The sequence below is a fragment of the Asterias rubens genome, chromosome 8 (assembly GCF_902459465.1).
Source record: "Asterias rubens chromosome 8, eAstRub1.3, whole genome shotgun sequence".
NCBI lineage: Eukaryota > Metazoa > Echinodermata > Asteroidea > Forcipulatida > Asteriidae > Asterias > Asterias rubens.
Window position 1 is genome coordinate 1,086,774 of NC_047069.1, and position 16,998 is coordinate 1,103,771.

Here is a 16,998-nt window from a genome sequence, read left to right on the forward strand (position 1 = left end):
TTCAATTCCCTCTCAATATATAACTCGGTTTTTATTTTTTTAAACTTTCCACTCCAAATTTCCAAATTGATTTGGTACTAACACTGTGGTTTTAACGCATCAAAATTTGTTTAAACGGTATCATATAATATGGCCATGCAGACAAAACAAAATAATATCATTCTGCACTTATCCAACAAGAGAGGGCGCCCTAACCTCTGGACGGTCACCTGATATTGGCTATTGTAAACACAAACGCATGTTGATGACCGACGATTTGATCTTGACCCAGTTGTCTTTAGTTTAGTTAGTCACGTGCCTAGGCTATCCCTGATCTAAACACATTATTCATTGGTCCTTGTCTTTTACATGGTCAGAGGAGTACAAACAATAACAAGAGACAAGCAGAGCAGTTTCGTTTAGCAAACTTGCCCTGTGCGCGAACATCGCCCATCTCTTCCTGCTTGCCTTTGATGTTGAGGGTGTGTGAGTAAGTAACTATGTTGTTATGAATGATTGAAAGTAAAAGAACAACACGACAGACAGTTTTGATGTGAGTGAGTGAAACATTAAATGGGAACCTTGTTTCTATGACTGAGTAAATACCATACCATCTAGCCATCTAGTTCAGTTGTCAACAATGAATGATCAAGCTCAGTCATGATGTTCAAAATCACTGTGTTTTTTGGATCACTTTCCGTATGGCGCCACCACTTTTTCACAATCTTTTTCAAAAAGGGATATATCATTGAAGTCAATTAGATACTATATTATTTCATATCGAATGGAAAAGTGGTGGCGCCATACGGAAAATTTTCCTGTTTTTTATGGTGAACAATTATTGGTGTACTCCTCGGGGGTCCATACTCGACAAGCTTTGCATTTTATTGGCCCCCTCCAACTCCATCACCTTGTGCTCTGTATGTTTTTTTTGCTTGTTTTCCGTAATTTATATTTTGCCTTTGCTTGTAAATGTAGTATTATAGTATTACTTCATGAATGTATTATCATTATTCCATTTGCTTGTAAAACATATTTCTTTATTCACTGCTTATTGTTTTGTTTAATTGTTTGGATTTGGAAATAAAGTGTATTGAATTGAATAGTTTTAGGCCCAGCAGAGTAACTGGGGCGCTTTAGTTGACACCTTTTTTAAAAAATTTTTAAATCGGTCGTGCTAGTATGATCGATAATGACAACATTTCGAAAAAGGAGTACAGCGTCCCAGTTACTGGGTCTAGTGTAGTTACGTTTATATTACAAAAAGTACCCATTTGTTTGATTGGCATTCACGGCCACATTGTTTGATTGAGCTGCATGATTGTATGGTATATTATGGGTTCAAAAGTTTAAAACTTCACCCAATTTTAACCAGGCATAAAGAGCCCTGTACTATAGAGATCTTTAAAATGATTTATCACTTTGTTGAGGTGAACAATTAATGGAGTTGCGTTTATGTTAAACTTGGGAATTGGTGGCGAGTTTTCGGACTCAAAAATAAGGGAGAATACAAGAAAATTTGTGACCGTAGGGTTTGCCATAGCCTTTTGTCACGGCCTTCGTGGCAGAGCCGCGGTCCCAAGTGTCTTGAACATGAAACCACACACGCGAGTGGCGAAGCCACGAGAGCCTTTTCCAACTTGTTTTGCGGTTTTGTTGATGAACTATTCATAGATGAAACGTGCATTAATGTATGCTGACCCGCTGACCCCTGTCGCTTCTGATTAGTCAAGTTTTAAAGACACACATAAGAAACCGCAAACAAGTTGGAAAAGGCCCTCGTGGCTTCGCCACTCGCGTATGTGGTCTCCCGTACCAGTCGCTTGGGACCGCGGCTCTCTGAAGCTGTTCAAGCCATCAAGGCCTTGACAAAAGGCTAGTACGTCATATTTGTTTGCAATCCTACTGACATGACTGATGTCTTTTTGTTAGAATTTTGTTTTCAGATGTGAGTTATGGTTTGCAATTTGTTTTATTGTGTTTTTTTTCTCCAAATATTCAAACTAAAATTATGTATGCAATTAATAGCTACACGCACACACATCATGTGGGTCTCCACTCAACAATTACCGTATCACCTTCTATTCTGTTTTAAATCATGTATTTATTTCTCTTTGATCGAGTGGAAATAAAGTATATTGATTGATTGATTGTTCTTTTCTTTTTTCAGATACCGAAAAGTACGTTAAGAACTGAATTCCCAGCACCATGGGTAAAACAACCGGTTGTTTCACTTGCATCTTAGTGGTCGGAGTGGTGTTAGCTGTCCTTGGTGCCGTCATGTTTCCAGTTGTCAAATATTTGATACACTCGGAAGTTGTGCAGGTGAGATTCGTGGGTCTGTTTGTTTGTTTGTTTGGTTGTTTTTTTTCCCCTTTTTTCCCCTTCTGTTATAGATGAACTTCCCATCAAGAGAACTCGTAAAACTCCCACAAGGGGATATAAACACCAAGCTGGCCATGACCAATCTCTCTCATACAAACATTGGTTTGACGTATATGATTATGAATTGCACAAATCAAGAAATTGTGATTCAGTAACTAGATGACAATTGTTATTCTTGTCATTGTGAAATCAGTGGTTAGCCGGGGGACTCGAACCCACAACCTTGTGATTGCAAGTCTTGCAGTTTAAAGCCATTGGACACTTTCGGGGGAAAAAAAGTTCACAGATTTACAAATAACTTACAGGGTTTACATAATTGAAATATTATTCCATGAAATGCTTTACTTTTTGAGAAAACATTGAAACATTATTGAAACAATATCATTAAACACATTTCATGACACGACGGAACGTGCGGAAACAAGGGTGGGTTTTCCCGTTGTTTTCTCCCGACTCCTACAACCCATTGAGCTTAAATTTTCACATGTTTGTTATTTTATATATAAGTTGTGATAAACGAAGTCTGGGCCTTGGATAATAATGCTAACCAAAAGTGTCCAATGGCTTTAACCACTGGACCACGGTGACCAATTTGATCACTTTTTTGTGAACAAATGTCATCGGAGATCACAGTGTTATGAAAACAAGATAGAATGAACAGATTGTATCCGTCTCTGAATCTAAATGTAGTTTTTTGACCTTGATTTATTTCCTTGTTGACATTACTAGAAATCGTTGTTAGTTTGTTTTTTCGTTGGCACTGTTTAAAATGAAAACAATTGTTTAAACATTTTCGTTTTCATAATAGATTACTGGATTACCGGATGTTATCCAATCTTGCTGGTTCCTTTTCTGGTCTCAAATGCATTATGCCATTAATACACAAAGTGAAACTCGACAACTCCCAAAGGAAGAGGAACAAAGCTAGTTATAAAAAAAAACAATACCACAGCACTTGTAGCAACAGTCAATAATGTTGTAGTCTCAAAAAGTTGGTAATTTAGTTCTCATTTTTTATATAGCGCATTTTACAACAACGTATCAATGCACTTTACATTAGTGCCCAGGGGTCGATTTCACAAAGATAGTCCTAGCTCAGGACTAGTCCTAGGAGTTATTAAAAACTCAAGACTAGTCTGAAGTTTGGACGAGTAACTTGTCGTACTTGTAACTCGATATAAGACTAGTCTTAACGCTTAAAGATGCTATGTCAGATTTTTGGCCGATTTGACCCCCAAATTTTTAAATTCAATAGGTATTTTGATGGGGGTCGAGAAAGTTACAAGCTTTCATTTGAGCCATTGCTCTAAAAAGTGCGCCAATTATTAGTAGCAGTGAAATAAAGTACTCAAAATTAGTTTTTGTGGGTATCCCGACAATATATCACGACCGTGACCAATTCTTATGTGTTTTATAAGAAACGTTTTAAATTTTTGTCATGGTTCCTGACCATTAAAAGTAAAAGTTAAACTTTTTTTTTGTTAGAGCGGGTGATGATACTCTTTGAAATACCATTCACTAAAAAAAAAAATCAATTGTTTAATGTTTGGGGCAAAAAATCTGACATATTTCTTTTAATAAAATCCACCTCTGGTCATTGGGCCAATAACATTTTTGTAATCTTTCTCAGCTCCCTGGGAGTATACAGCTAAATCATCTTTCACTTTAACATAATTTTCTCTGTGGCCTCTCGGCAGCAAACAATGTTGGAGAATGGTACAATGGGATACGGTTTGTGGCAAGACCCACCGGCTGATGTTTCAATGCAATTCTGGGTCTGGAACCTGACTAATCCTGCCGAGGTCAAAAAAGGAAAGAAACCCTTTCTTGTACAAAGAGGGCCCTACACATACAGGTAACTATGATCTCAGCCCACTGTCAAACAGAACAAATGTTTTTTTTTTCTTCTGAAGATCACATTTATAGCATCACTAAAACAAAACTACTAAACACTGGGGCCTAAATGCAAGGGAATCTATAATGATAGAAAACCATCCTTGATGTACCAATTTGTGTGCTTTTAGATTTCTTATAAAAGGCTTCAGGCATGAAGTCTTTTAATATTAGTGTGAGACATTACCTCTTTCTCAAAAACTATGTTACTTCTGAGGGAGCCGTTTCTCACAATGTTTTATACTATGTGGACTTCAGCAATTAACAAGGCAGCTGGACTAGTTGGGAGAGAATTCTGACTGGTCCTCAGGTGTTGTCTGCATTTGGCCAGGGGACAACCTTTAAGGAAAAACACGGATTGTCAAACTGCAAATCATTCACTCCTTAGCAGGGATCAATATTATCTGCTTAATCAAATTTCCAGTGTAATCTGTGATTGTATTTTAAAAGTATTTCCATACTTCTATGAAAAGCTTAAAGACCTTTAAAGAATGAATAAAGTTGGGGGGTCAAGTTCAAGATTGAACTGAACTGTGATCATCAGCATGAAAAGTTACCACAACACAAACTATTGTGTTTTCGCCTGCAACCGTGGACCTCCTATGCGCCTCTCTTAATATTTATGCATGAGGTATGTCACAATGCTTACCCAAAACGAGGCGCTGGGCGCAGCCACTGCAAGTGATGGGGGAAGTGCGCCCATAGCCTCATTTTGGATAAGAATGATGACGTCATGCATAAGTATTAAGAGAGGCGTATTGTCCCTCTTTTGTTTATACTTTTTTGGCAACAGCACCCATTGGTTTTGGACGCGTTTTCCAACTGGACCCTATTGTCCTCTTTTGTTATAGGTCCCCGGTTCGAATGTGTACCTACTAAAACTTACACCCCAATGTAAACACATCTGACTTATTGTTTTTTGACTTGTTGTTTGTCCACAGGGAAAGCATGCCAAAGCAGAACATCACGCCCAACAACAATGGAACAGTGTCTTATGTCACCGAGAAATCTTACGTGCTGGATCTGAATAATTCTATAGGGGACCCTCATAAAGACCGCTTCACTACGATTAACATACCATTGATGGTAATTTATTCAGCATATTTTGTATCAATCCGTATTTATCATCACATTATTTTGGAATCATGCTAGATTGATATTAGATTATGTGAATGAAAGGCAGTGGACACTATTGGTAATTACTCAAAATAATTATTAGCACAAAACCTTACTTGGTAGCGAGCAATGGAGAGAGGTTGATAGTACATATAAAACATTGTTAGAAATGGCTCCTGCTGAAATGACGTAGTTTTCGAGTAAGAAGTTATTTTCCACGAATTTGATTTTGAGACCTCAAGTTTAGAATTTGAGGTCTCGAAATCAAGCATCTGAAAGCACACAACTTCGTGTGACAAGGGTGTTTTTTCTTCCATTATTATCTCGCAAGTGCGACGACCGATTGAGCTTAAATTTTCACAGGTTTGTTATTTTATGATGAGATACACCAAGTGTGAAGACTGGTCTTTGACAAATTACTAATAGTGTCCACTGTCTTTAACACATTCACATTCCTGTAGGCCACATTTGAATACAACATGACAAAGGTTTGAAAAAGCGAATCCCTGGGAAAAAGGAAGATAATGAGCATTGATTCTAGTACCATTTGTCCCTCTTGGTATGGGGTGAAACAAAGCGCAACACAGTAGCTACACGCTTTGCTAGCTACACAAAGAAATGCCTGGTGAGTATTCTCATTAGCCAACCCACTGACTTAAACAAATATAGCACGATATGAAGATTTTGGCAGTCAAAATTCCAAGACAACCTTTTATAATAACTTGTTCAACGTCATTCCAGAAGATCCTAATTTATACAGTCTGTTGAGACCTTTCTATGTTGAGGCCCAGTCTACTACCAGCTAATAGCCTCTAGAACAAATCTGCAAGTCCCCAAAAATTTAGAGGCTTCCCTTACAAAATTTGAGCTTTCAAAAACTACTAGTGATTGTTTTGTAATGGAAATGCTGAGTGTTTGTTCCTAAAAACGTTAATCTTGTTTTACTCTCTTTTATAGACTTTTGCTCACAAGATTACAGTCATGGACCTCCCTGCCTTTTTGAAGCCCCTACTTTTGGATCTTCTTCGGATTGAGGACGCCTTCCCAAGTCACACCGTTCATGAAATGATCTGGGGTTATCCCGATGAGTTAGTAAAACTGGCTTATGAAAATGGTCTCGCACCATTTCCTGAATTTGGAGTCTTTGTAAATGTAAGTAATAGAAACACAGTTCATTTTCTCATGTGCCTTTTATGTTTTGGGCCTTTAAATGTAATGGTATTTGGTGCAGATATTGGTCAATGTCATCTACCTAATCACCGCACCCTAAAATGAGTTTGATTATAAATCTGATTATAAATATTTGAGGACAATGGTAATTAAGAAAACCTTTAGAGGGAGCTGTTTGTCACAATGTTTTATACTATCAACAGCTCTCCATTGCTAGTTACCAAGTAAGTTTTTATGCCAATAATTATTTTGATTAAGTATTAATAGTGTAAAGTGCCCAACTATAGCAGAAAATTTCACATGTAAGCTATGGCATTACTTCGACATTAATTTTCATACAGTAAGCACCTGAATGTTTGCATGCCTTTTTTGTGCGCATGGAAATGTAAACCGCACAGTAAGCATAAAATCGGTCGCTTAGCAGCCCTATAAAATTGGGCTTGGTCTTTGATGTTGATAAGCATTGTGACAATACATTGTGCTAATACTGTATTTATTCGCTGGTTTCTTGATAGCGTAATAACTCCAATGATGGTCTATTCAATGTGTATTCTGGTGTGAATCAAGAGAACACTGACAAGATCAACCATATCAGTCGCTGGAAGGGCCAATCAGAATTAAGCTTCTGGAGCACCGCGGAGTCAAACATGATCAATGGAACAGGTAATCCTATTGGAAGCAATGTACATGTATGCATTTTTTTTGGCAGTGATTGGGGGAGGAAATAGAATAAAAATTCTCTATGTAATCGTGCGACTGTTTCTTCAAGTCGGCATGTCTGCATCCGCACTCAATCATGTCAATATAACTATAAATATTCAGGATATATTCCTATATATGTAGGATTCAAACTGCCTCTAGCTACCGCAATCTCTGTGGGCTAGTTGGTACGACACGGCTCTAGAATTGCAAAGGTCAAGGCTTTAAATCCCACCCGAGTAATATGCCTGTGCTTTTTTTCACATAACTCGGGAAAGTATTGAGTAACACACATTGGTGTAAGGGTAAAAACCAAATGACGAGAAAATAATCTAGAGGAAAGTTTGTATGGAAAGTAATTTACTGAAAGAGAAATATCTTCAGATTTAGTTTAAGGTTTTACAGGAAAAGGGTACAATTGTAGGCAGTGCTATTTAATGATGTGGAACTGTGCTTATTGATCGAATACGAGTCTCAATACTCTAAACAATTATCCTTTCTTTCATCAACAGATGGATCTTACAACCAGCCCTTTTTCGACAAAAAGAAACCCCTTTATGTGTTTTCATCTGATATTTGCAGGTAATACTGGTAAACCAATGTGTTGGTTTTAATCGCGGTTGAAAAGTCTCTGGGGTACAGTGCAGAAATAATCCACAAGGTCATCAAAATGTACTCCAGCTGCAGTACACCCACTTCCTTTTGAAATTGATGCCAATGTTGTGATATTAACTTCCTGCTATTATTAGTGGCTTTTCCCTACTATTAGGACCTTGTTTTCTGTGTTTTGTTTTCCTCTTCCTTTTGTACAAGTTTTTCTACATGAATTTTGTGCATGTTTTTTTCTAGATGACACATGTCCTGTTATGATAATATTATATATTTCTTTTATGAAACCACGCATGCCTCATTAGTGAGCTTAAAGCCATTGGACCCTTTCGGTACAGAAAAAAAAAAAAGTTCACAGATGTACAAATAATTTACAGGGTTTACAGAAGGTAATGGTGAAAGACTTCTCTTGAAATATTAGTCCATGAAATGCTTTACTTTTTGAGAAAACGGTAAAACAATATAAATTCTCGTTAGCGAGAATTACGGATTTGTTATAAACACATGTCATGACACGGCGAAACGCGCAAAAACAGGAGTGGGTTTTCCCGTTATTTTCTCCCGACTCCGATGTCCGATTGAGCCTAAATTTCCACAGGATTGTTATTTTATATATAAGTTGTGATACATGAAGTGTGGGACTTGGACAATACTGTTTACCGAAAGTGTATAATGTCTTTAATCACTGTACATGTAGCTCCCAAGCTTGAGGAAACCTGTAAACAACAGTACTTGCTACAGTTTCTGAACCACAACACAGCGGTTAACCCCTACTATTCAATGATAATTTGTCTGGTTTTTGTTTACGTTCCTTCCAAATTGGGTTGTATGTAAAAGAAAGAAAAAAAAAGTAGTAAAAATCAGGCATGCCACCATAATTTAAGTTCCACAGCTGTGTTGGATTTTGTGGGTATGAATTCTAGTAAACCACACCATTGGGTAATAACAACAATAATAGCTGGATTGGATGTGCGATTCCACATCCATAAAAATCAAGATGTTTACAGCCTCTGCGTGGCTTGGGTTTGCTAAAAGTTTCCATTTCTCTGCATTTAAAGGTCAATCATTGCCGTTTATGAGAAAGAAACTTCAGTACGAGACATGCCAACATGGAGGTACGTAGGCCCTCCGGAGGCCTTCGCAAATGCCACTGCGTATCCCCCTAATGTAGGTTTCTGCACCCCTAACGCCAGCTACTGTCTGCCAAGTGGCCTTCTCAATGTCAGCAATTGTCAGTTTGGTGAGTTACAGAGGAATAAGATTGGATTATCAACAACTCTGCTTATTTGCACTTTTCGTTTCCCCCTGAATCTTCCTATCAAATTGATTCTTAACGAGTTACTAATTACAAGGGATTTAACGACTCTTTTTGTTTGTTTTTGATTTCCTTTCGTTGCTTTCAGTTATTAAATTGAGAAGATTATTCCAACATACTTTTTCTCAACATTAGAATATTTAAAAGGAAGGTATACTTGATAGTCTCTTTAAGTTGTCATGGCCAAGTGGTATATGAGCATCAAATTCAGGCACTGGCGGTCAAGTTAGTAAATGTGGGTTCCGGTTCCGGTCGTGACGTGTGTGTCCTTAAGCAAGATGCTTTACTATTAGTGGTTCTATCCACCCAGGGGTATGAATGGGTACCAGTGAGGGTAGAGGTTTGTAGAGGTTGATATTGTGTTTCAGGGCTGTATGCTTCGTTTTTGAAAGGCCAAGGGCACCAAGGCATATTCTCTTTGGTAAAGGGCAACCTTTGAGGAAATTGTAAATTTCTACTAGAGCATTTCAAGGGCACCAAGGCAATGCCATGGGGCAACGGAGGCAATCGACTCTGTTGCCTCCGTGGAGTATCAGGCCTGGTGTTTGAAAAAGCCTTCTGATCGCATGACAGCTCGGGCTAACCAGGGAGCTGAAAAAGATTAAAGAAATTTTATTGGCCCAAGGACCGGCATGGTTAAAAAATATGTTTTTCCTTTAAGACAGCAATATTTGTAAGAGCGTTAATAATTGTATAAAAAGCATGTAATTTATCATGTGTTTGTTTTATTAGGTGCCCCTATCGTGATGTCTTTGCCTCATTTTCTTTACTGCGACCCTAAGGAGGTCATTGATTTGGTGATCGGGCTCACACCAAACAAGGAAGAACATCAGACATTCTTTGATGTGGAACCAGTGAGTACAAAAAACATGAAGCTGCGTTCATCTTATTAGTACACTTACTTTATTTGGATGTCGTGGCCGAGCGGTCAATTGCACTGGTCTTTCTGAGTCCTGGTTTCGTCACTTTTGTTCTTAAGCAAGACACTTTTAACCCATTTTGGTTTTATCCTTTTTATAAAGCAGTTGGTCCTGTGTGTTCTGTAATACATTTCAGAGAACCGTGTACACTTGTTACTAAGAGAAGGGTTTCACGCAGTGTTTTGTGGTATGGTTTGCTGCAGATTGTGCCACAGCACCTTGTAAACTGTTACATGGTACGATGGTTCTTATCTTTCAAACAGAGGTCTGCATACCTTGTACAAAAAAAATAGTGCTTGGAGACACTGATGGGTGTGATAAAGCACCATATAAGGACTGCGTATTGTAAAGCGTTTTTCTCGGAGCCCAATATTACTTTTAGAAAATTCCTCCACCATGCACAAAAACTAAGAGCCAACAACAGACAAGGTACTTGAAACACTATTTACAAAACATTTGAATGCTAATCCTGAACACGTGTGCTAAGCATCTCTTTCAAACTTATTAGATTACTTTATCAATATTTGTTTTTTTTTATGGTTGGGAAAACACGTTTCATGTTTACACGATGAATAAATAAATCCAATCTAATTTAATAAATAATTTTTGGGGTTGAACAAAGAAGTGACTAGAGTCAATTTTAGACCTTGCTAACTGTATCAAATGGGGAGCCACTGTCACACATACACACAGCAGCCTTTCGTTGCCACCATTCTGCATCTTAAAAACTTAGGGAAGTGTATGGCCCTACTTTCCCCCTAATCGAATCAAAGTTACAAAATTGTATAGACACTGATTGATGTGTAGTTCTTTTTTGTTTCCAGATGACAGGTGGTCCATTGAATGTAGCTAAGAGATTACAGATTAATGTAGTCATTCAACCATATGAAAACATACCGTAAGTACATACATAAGTTCAGTGGATTTTTATAACCGTTACGGGCAAATGATTCTGGTACTTTTTCAAAATGTCCACAGGGTTTAACTTACATGGTTTGAATGTGTATTCAGTGTGCGGTAACACCATGTGTATATGTCTACTTTGCTGTGTAGATTTTACTCTCTGAGAATTCACTTGCTATTTATTCTACTGCCACAAAGTGGATTTTAGAATTCGTGAGACTACTTATAGTTCTGAGGTAGGAAAATCGGCCGGGACTACTACTTTCGCTTATTGGATCAAGGGGACTTCACTAACGTGGAGTGAGTTGTTAATTGGTCTCAACATTACGACTAGCTTGCTCCATCGTCAGGAGACTGAAGAGTGTTTGAGATGCTGCAGCCGATTTCACGCAACGCTAAGATTAAAACGAGTAACTCTTCCTAACTAAAGGATGGGTTCAATGCGTCCTAACTGCTATGGTTAAGAAACTTTACTCGTCCTAAGTAATCCTAAGTTAGGAAGAGTTTGGTGAAAACAATGGCTGGTCTCTTCAAAGGGATTCAGAGGGTTCAGTGTTCTGCTCTGAACTTCACATTACAAACTGGCGGAGGTACAATTATGTTAATTGAAAATCTAGTAATGATTGCTCCAATAACCACTACATACAAAAAGTTTTATTCAAACCATCCATGTCTGTCAAAAAAACTAATTTATGGTTCATTTTTAATCTAGTAAAATGCATTCCGATAACCAAAATAGTAACTAACCAGCATACAACTAGACGATTACCCCTCGACTACATTTTCTGGCAATATGTTGAGAAATATAATTTATGACATGTGTGTGCTTGAAGTAAAACAAATATTTGCGTTCTTTTTCTTTCATACAGTGATATCAGCAAGGTGGCGAAATTCTTCTTGCCAATTATCTGGTTGAACGAGGTAAGAATAAGGGAATAACGGAGTGCCCAGTGGGTTGTGGCTGTGTGAAAATGTACCAAGCCAAATGAGAGATCCTATGTGTTGCATGACCCTGACCTTGCATGGTTTTCAATGGCCAGTACACTACACTTTGATAATGGCGTATTGTGGCCTAGCGGTTAAGAGCACTGCACTCAAGCTCTGGTGTTTCTGATCAGCAGAGTGTGGGTTTGAGTCCCAGTAGTGACACTTGTGTCCTTAAAAAGCAAGACACTTAACCATTGCCTTGTCCTTCGGATGGGACGTAAAGCCATTGGTCCTGTGTGTTGTGCAACACACGTAAAAGAACACAGTGCATATTGCGCCACAGCACCTTGACGCCATTTAAAGATAACAGCATATTGTTATTATCATTGTTTGACAGAGTGCTCATATAACAGTTGATGGTGCGGATGAGCTCAAGACTAATGTAGAGACACCCATTCTACTGACAACGATTGGAAAGTGGAGCGTTTTGGGTTTTGGCAGTCTCCTGGTCATCCTGTCCATCATAGTACTCACTGCATTATGGATACGGAAGCCACAGGACAGTCAGGTGGATAACTCTATCAATGTATGCATGCCTTTGTGTGTTTTGTTGAGTCCCAGCCATTGTACAATGATACAGTGGTTGAGAGTGAGTGTTCTGTTTAGGGAATAACGGTGCGAGGACCCGGTCTTCACTGCGTGGTAATGACCGGGTTGGTGGCTGGCGCTGTCAGCGGACCGAGCCGGAGGATAACTATATCAATGTATACATGCCTTTATGTGTTTTGTTGAGTCCCAGCCATTGTACAATAATACAGTGGTTGAGAGTGAGTGTTCTGTTTAGTGTTTTAACAAAGAGTTAAAACTAATCTTATCTCAAGTTACTACCCTTAAATGTTTAATAAAATCTAAAGAGAGTCCTTAGGACTATCTTTGTGAAATCAACCCCTGATGACCCATAACGATTTCAATTTTTTGCATGATCATCGATTGATTCTTTTAAAAATAAAGCGCTCACTGAGCAATAAACTCCAAACGCAAAATAAGATTATTTATTTCTCATCAACCATGACATTTCAGACATAAATATTTAAGGGATATTTTCTACTATCATCATCATTAGGCCGTGTAAGTTTTATGTAAATCTGTGATCTTCACGATTTTTTGTCTTTCCAATTCTGTAATTTTCCTTTAACATTTCTTGTTTTCTGTTTCAACAGGATGGTGATATATCAACAGCTACCCCGAATGGCAATCCAACAAGTGATAGGTCTCAATTGATCCGCTGAGACAAGATGGAAGGTTTTTCATGGTTATTTTCTATAATAGTTAGCATTTATTTTCTGTGGATGGTACAACAGTACAAGTCTTGGTGCAAGTTGGCGCCAGTTTTAGTAGTTCTAAACTTGAGGTCTCGAAATCAAATTCGTGGAAAATTACTTCTTTCTCAAAAACTACTCCACTTCAGAGGGAGCCGTTTCTCACAATGTTTTATACTACCAACCTCTCCCCATTACTCGTTACCAAGTAAGGTTTCGTGCTAATAATTATTTTGAGTAATTACCAATAGTGTCTACTGCCTTTAATACAACTGTTCTTCAATACTTATACAACATGTGTAAACAAACCATTACTGTAGCTTTTCTAATTTCGTATGCAAAACTTTTCTTCCAGCTTTGTACAAGAGCTTTGGTTGTAACTTATAGTCATCAAGAAATATGTAAAAAGAGTTTATACAAGTAGAACAGAACTGTCTTTGACTGGTTATAATTTGAAGTTGATATCTCAAGAGTTACATGTACTGAAGGCATGATTTAGTGTGAAATAATAAAAAGTCATGTCTGTAATAAAAAACCATTTCATACTCAACATTATAGATTTCCAGGAAATAGTTTGCCTGTATTAAAATTTACCCCAAAACAAGCAAGAATTTTTCTGTGACTATTTACTTATATGTTATATGAGAGTTTTATTTCACTTGGCGCATCGTATAAAATCATCTCCGTATATAATACAGTGGCATAAAAGTTCATTGAATTCTGAAATGAGAAAGTTTCTTGAGTTTTTTTCCAGTTAAAATTAACCAAAACTCAATTTGATTTTCTGTCTGTGCGAGGTTTTTTTCCACTTCATTCGATACGCGGGGATGTAAATTTGATTTGCGGTAGGAAGGTCATCTGTTTTGATTTAATAGTTGAAAACACGAGGGAAAAACTTCACTCAGCTTGCACAGAACAAATACTGTAATGAGTAAATTGTGTTATTTTCAGGATTTTGACATTTGAAACTCTAAATGTTACAGAGTACATGTATATGGTTTAGATGTGTATTGTGGAGAAGCGTTGCCTTGACTAAAATCTATTACCAGAAATGAAGCATAAATTCACTCTAGTGATATTAGTTGTCTAGTTGGTAAGACGTCTACTCTATAATTGCAAAGGTCGTGGGTTCGAATCTCACCCGAGTGATGCCTGTGGCTTTGTTCATGGAACTCAGGAGAGTACTGAGTGTTCAGAGATAACACACATTGGTGTATATGGGTAAAACAGAAACTAATATTCTTTAACCTGATGCAAATTTCCATCTATTAAAAGGTTGTCGTTTATTTTTGTCTCTTTTACAGCTCGGTGTATAACAATTTATGCAACATGCATTTGAGGATTATTCTGAATTTCCCAACAAATGGCTATAAAACATTGTTTTTCGGATGCATGAATATGCAAGCTGGATTTTGATATAAATTGTGTGTCTCTTTGTTTGAGCGATTGATGTACTTTGATTTAATTATATTGATTTGATTTCTAACATTTACAATGTTTGTAGAAGAAAACAAATTGAATGAAGAAATAACTAATATAAACAAAGAAGTGTTGGTGAAATGGCATGTTGAAATATTTTACAGGGTTTATTGGTGCAGGTTTTATGCTTAGGTTGAAAAAGAAATAAGTATAACTGAAGAAATGATTTAAAATTGCATAAATTATGTTATTGTAGTTAAGGGTTGGTCCCCGTTTCATCTTCCTAACCTTAATTCCCAAAGGTGTGTTGTTTGAAGCTTTCTCAAGTCTGACACCAACTAATAGCAAAGGAAATATCAACTCAGGAACCTATGGTAGAGTTATGCAAATCATGTTTGGTTTAATTAATTATATGTTATTATTATTGACTGTATTTGATAGCCCATGCACAAGCGCCATCTTAAAAGTACTATATCGCAATACATCTTGTGAAACCAAGTACAAAATCAATCGAGCTGTCAAGATGGACGCCATGCTGGAGTTTACCTGTAACTACATGCATGCCCATTGAATTGTGTACCACATTGCTTTAAAGATGCTATGTCAGATTTTTGGCTGATTTGACCCCAAAATTTTGATTTCAACTTCAATAGGTATTTTGATGGGGGTCGAGAAAGTTACAAGCTTTCATTTGAGCCATTGCTCGAAAAAGTCCGCCAATTATTAGTAGCAGTGAAATAAAGTGCTCAAAATTAGTTTTTGTCGGGATCCCGACAATATATCATGTGACCAACTCTTATGTGTTTTATAAGAAACGTTTTAAATTTTTTTCATGGTTCCTGACCATTCAAAGTAAAAGTTAAACTTTTTTTCGTTAGAGCGGGTGATACTCTTTGAAATACCATTACTCATGTTGTGCGATATTATAATGCCCACCTATTTTGGGGGTGTATGGTTTGTGGGTTTTTTTTTCTTCTGATTTTTTGTTTTGTATAAATCAAGCACGAGTATACACATTTATTACTATTAACAATGTTAGAATGAAAAGTATGCTGATACAGGTGTCAAAGAAATATATGTTTTTGATTTTAATTTATTCTAATAATTGCTGCATGATGATATGTGGAAATAGTTTTCGGTTCTATTCCATTACATAATGAGAAGTAAATTGTGATATTTACATAACAATTTCATGCTGCATAATGATTTCAATGCATTGACTTAAAGGCCCTACTACACAGTGATCTATAGCTAGTTAATAGATATTGCTAGAAGAAGTGAATAGATATTGCTAGAAGAAGTGAATAGATATTGCTAGAAGAAGTGAATAGATATTGAATTAATGTAGTTGAATATTAATGAAAGGCAAGAATCAATGCAGATAAAACCCTCGTTATGGGGATTGCATGAAGCACAAGTGATTTAAACAGTGTTTTTTTTGTTTGGCTTTTTGATTCGCAATCATTTCTTGAACTCTTTCCTATATTGATAGGTTTGACGTAAGTACATGTCAACAATTATCATAAGCCTATGGACAATGCATTAAAATTGGTTTATTAAAAAAAAATTGTTAAGAAAACTTGATGTCCAGATATCAATTTCTGTTTTAATAATTGCCCCAAAAGGATAAAAATGAAGGGAGTTATTTCAAACAATTTCCAATATCAATGAAGAAGATATGCTCCATTCTTAGAATACCTGATTCGAATTTGAGCCCCTTACCTACTGAACACGATTGTGGTGAGTAAGCATAAACAAAACCAAAACAAACATATTTTTTCAAAACCATCTTAAAGGCACTGGACACTATTGGTAATTACTCAAAATAATTGTAAGCATAACAAACTTGCTTGGTAACAAGTAATGGGGAGAGGTTGGAAGTATAGAGAGAAACAGCTCTCTCTGAAGTAAGAGAGAAACAGCTCCGTCTGAAGTAAGAGAGAAACAGCTCCCTCTGAAGTAAGAGAGAAACAGCTCCCTCTGAAGTAAGAGAGAAACAGCTCCCTCTGAAGTAAGAGAGAAACAGCTCCGTCTGAAGTAAGAGAGAAACAGCTCCCTCTGAAGTAAGAGAGAAACAGCTCCCTCTGAAGTAAGAGAGAAACAGCTCCCTCTGAAGTAAGAGAGAAACAGCTCCCTCTGAAGTAAGAGAGAAACAGCTCCCTCTGAAGTAAGAGAGAAACAGCTCCCTCTGAAGTAAGAGAGAAACAGCTCCCTCTGAAGTAAGAGAGAAACAGCTCCCTCTGAAGTAAGAGAGAAACAGCTCCCTCTGAAGTAAGAGAGAAACAGCTCCCTCTGAAGTAAGAGAGAAACAGCTCCCTCTGAAGTAAGAGAGAAACAGCTCCCT

At 37.3% G+C, this 16,998-nt stretch overlaps 1 protein-coding gene across 6 annotated transcripts; it reads left to right on the forward strand.

The window, feature by feature from the left end:
- Positions 1-215: 215 nt before the first annotated feature.
- On the forward strand, positions 216-13,274 carry LOC117293304 (lysosome membrane protein 2-like). Of its 6 annotated transcripts, none has more exons than XM_033775554.1 (13): positions 216-532; positions 2,150-2,304; positions 4,062-4,219; positions 5,199-5,343; positions 6,331-6,525; positions 7,059-7,206; positions 7,755-7,824; positions 8,910-9,091; positions 9,899-10,020; positions 10,911-10,984; positions 11,859-11,910; positions 12,314-12,502; positions 13,137-13,274. In XM_033775554.1, exons 2-13 carry the CDS (start codon positions 2,188-2,190, stop codon positions 13,203-13,205), a joined length of 1,521 nt encoding a protein of 506 aa, XP_033631445.1. In that variant the 5' UTR covers positions 216-532; positions 2,150-2,187; the 3' UTR covers positions 13,206-13,274. The 6 variants fall into 6 exon arrangements, with proteins under 6 accessions (XP_033631445.1, XP_033631444.1, XP_033631448.1 ...); XM_033775553.1 differs by having other exon boundaries at positions 216-469; XM_033775557.1 differs by having other exon boundaries at positions 216-469; positions 12,314-12,484.
- The last annotated feature ends 3,724 nt before the right edge of the window (positions 13,275-16,998 follow it).

What these genes read in the sequence shown, in the direction of transcription:
- LOC117293304 (XM_033775554.1), top strand. Translation starts at nt 2,188, where the DNA reads ATGGGTAAAACAACCGGTTGTTTCACTTGCATCTTAGTGGTCGGAGTG. An exon ending in TACACTCGGAAGTTGTGCAG is followed by an intron (nt 2,305 to 4,061) that starts GTGAGATTCGTG and finishes GCCTCTCGGCAG; the next exon opens with CAAACAATGTTGGAGAATGG. An exon ending in TTTTCATCTGATATTTGCAG is followed by an intron (nt 7,825 to 8,909) that starts GTAATACTGGTA and finishes CTGCATTTAAAG; the next exon opens with GTCAATCATTGCCGTTTATG.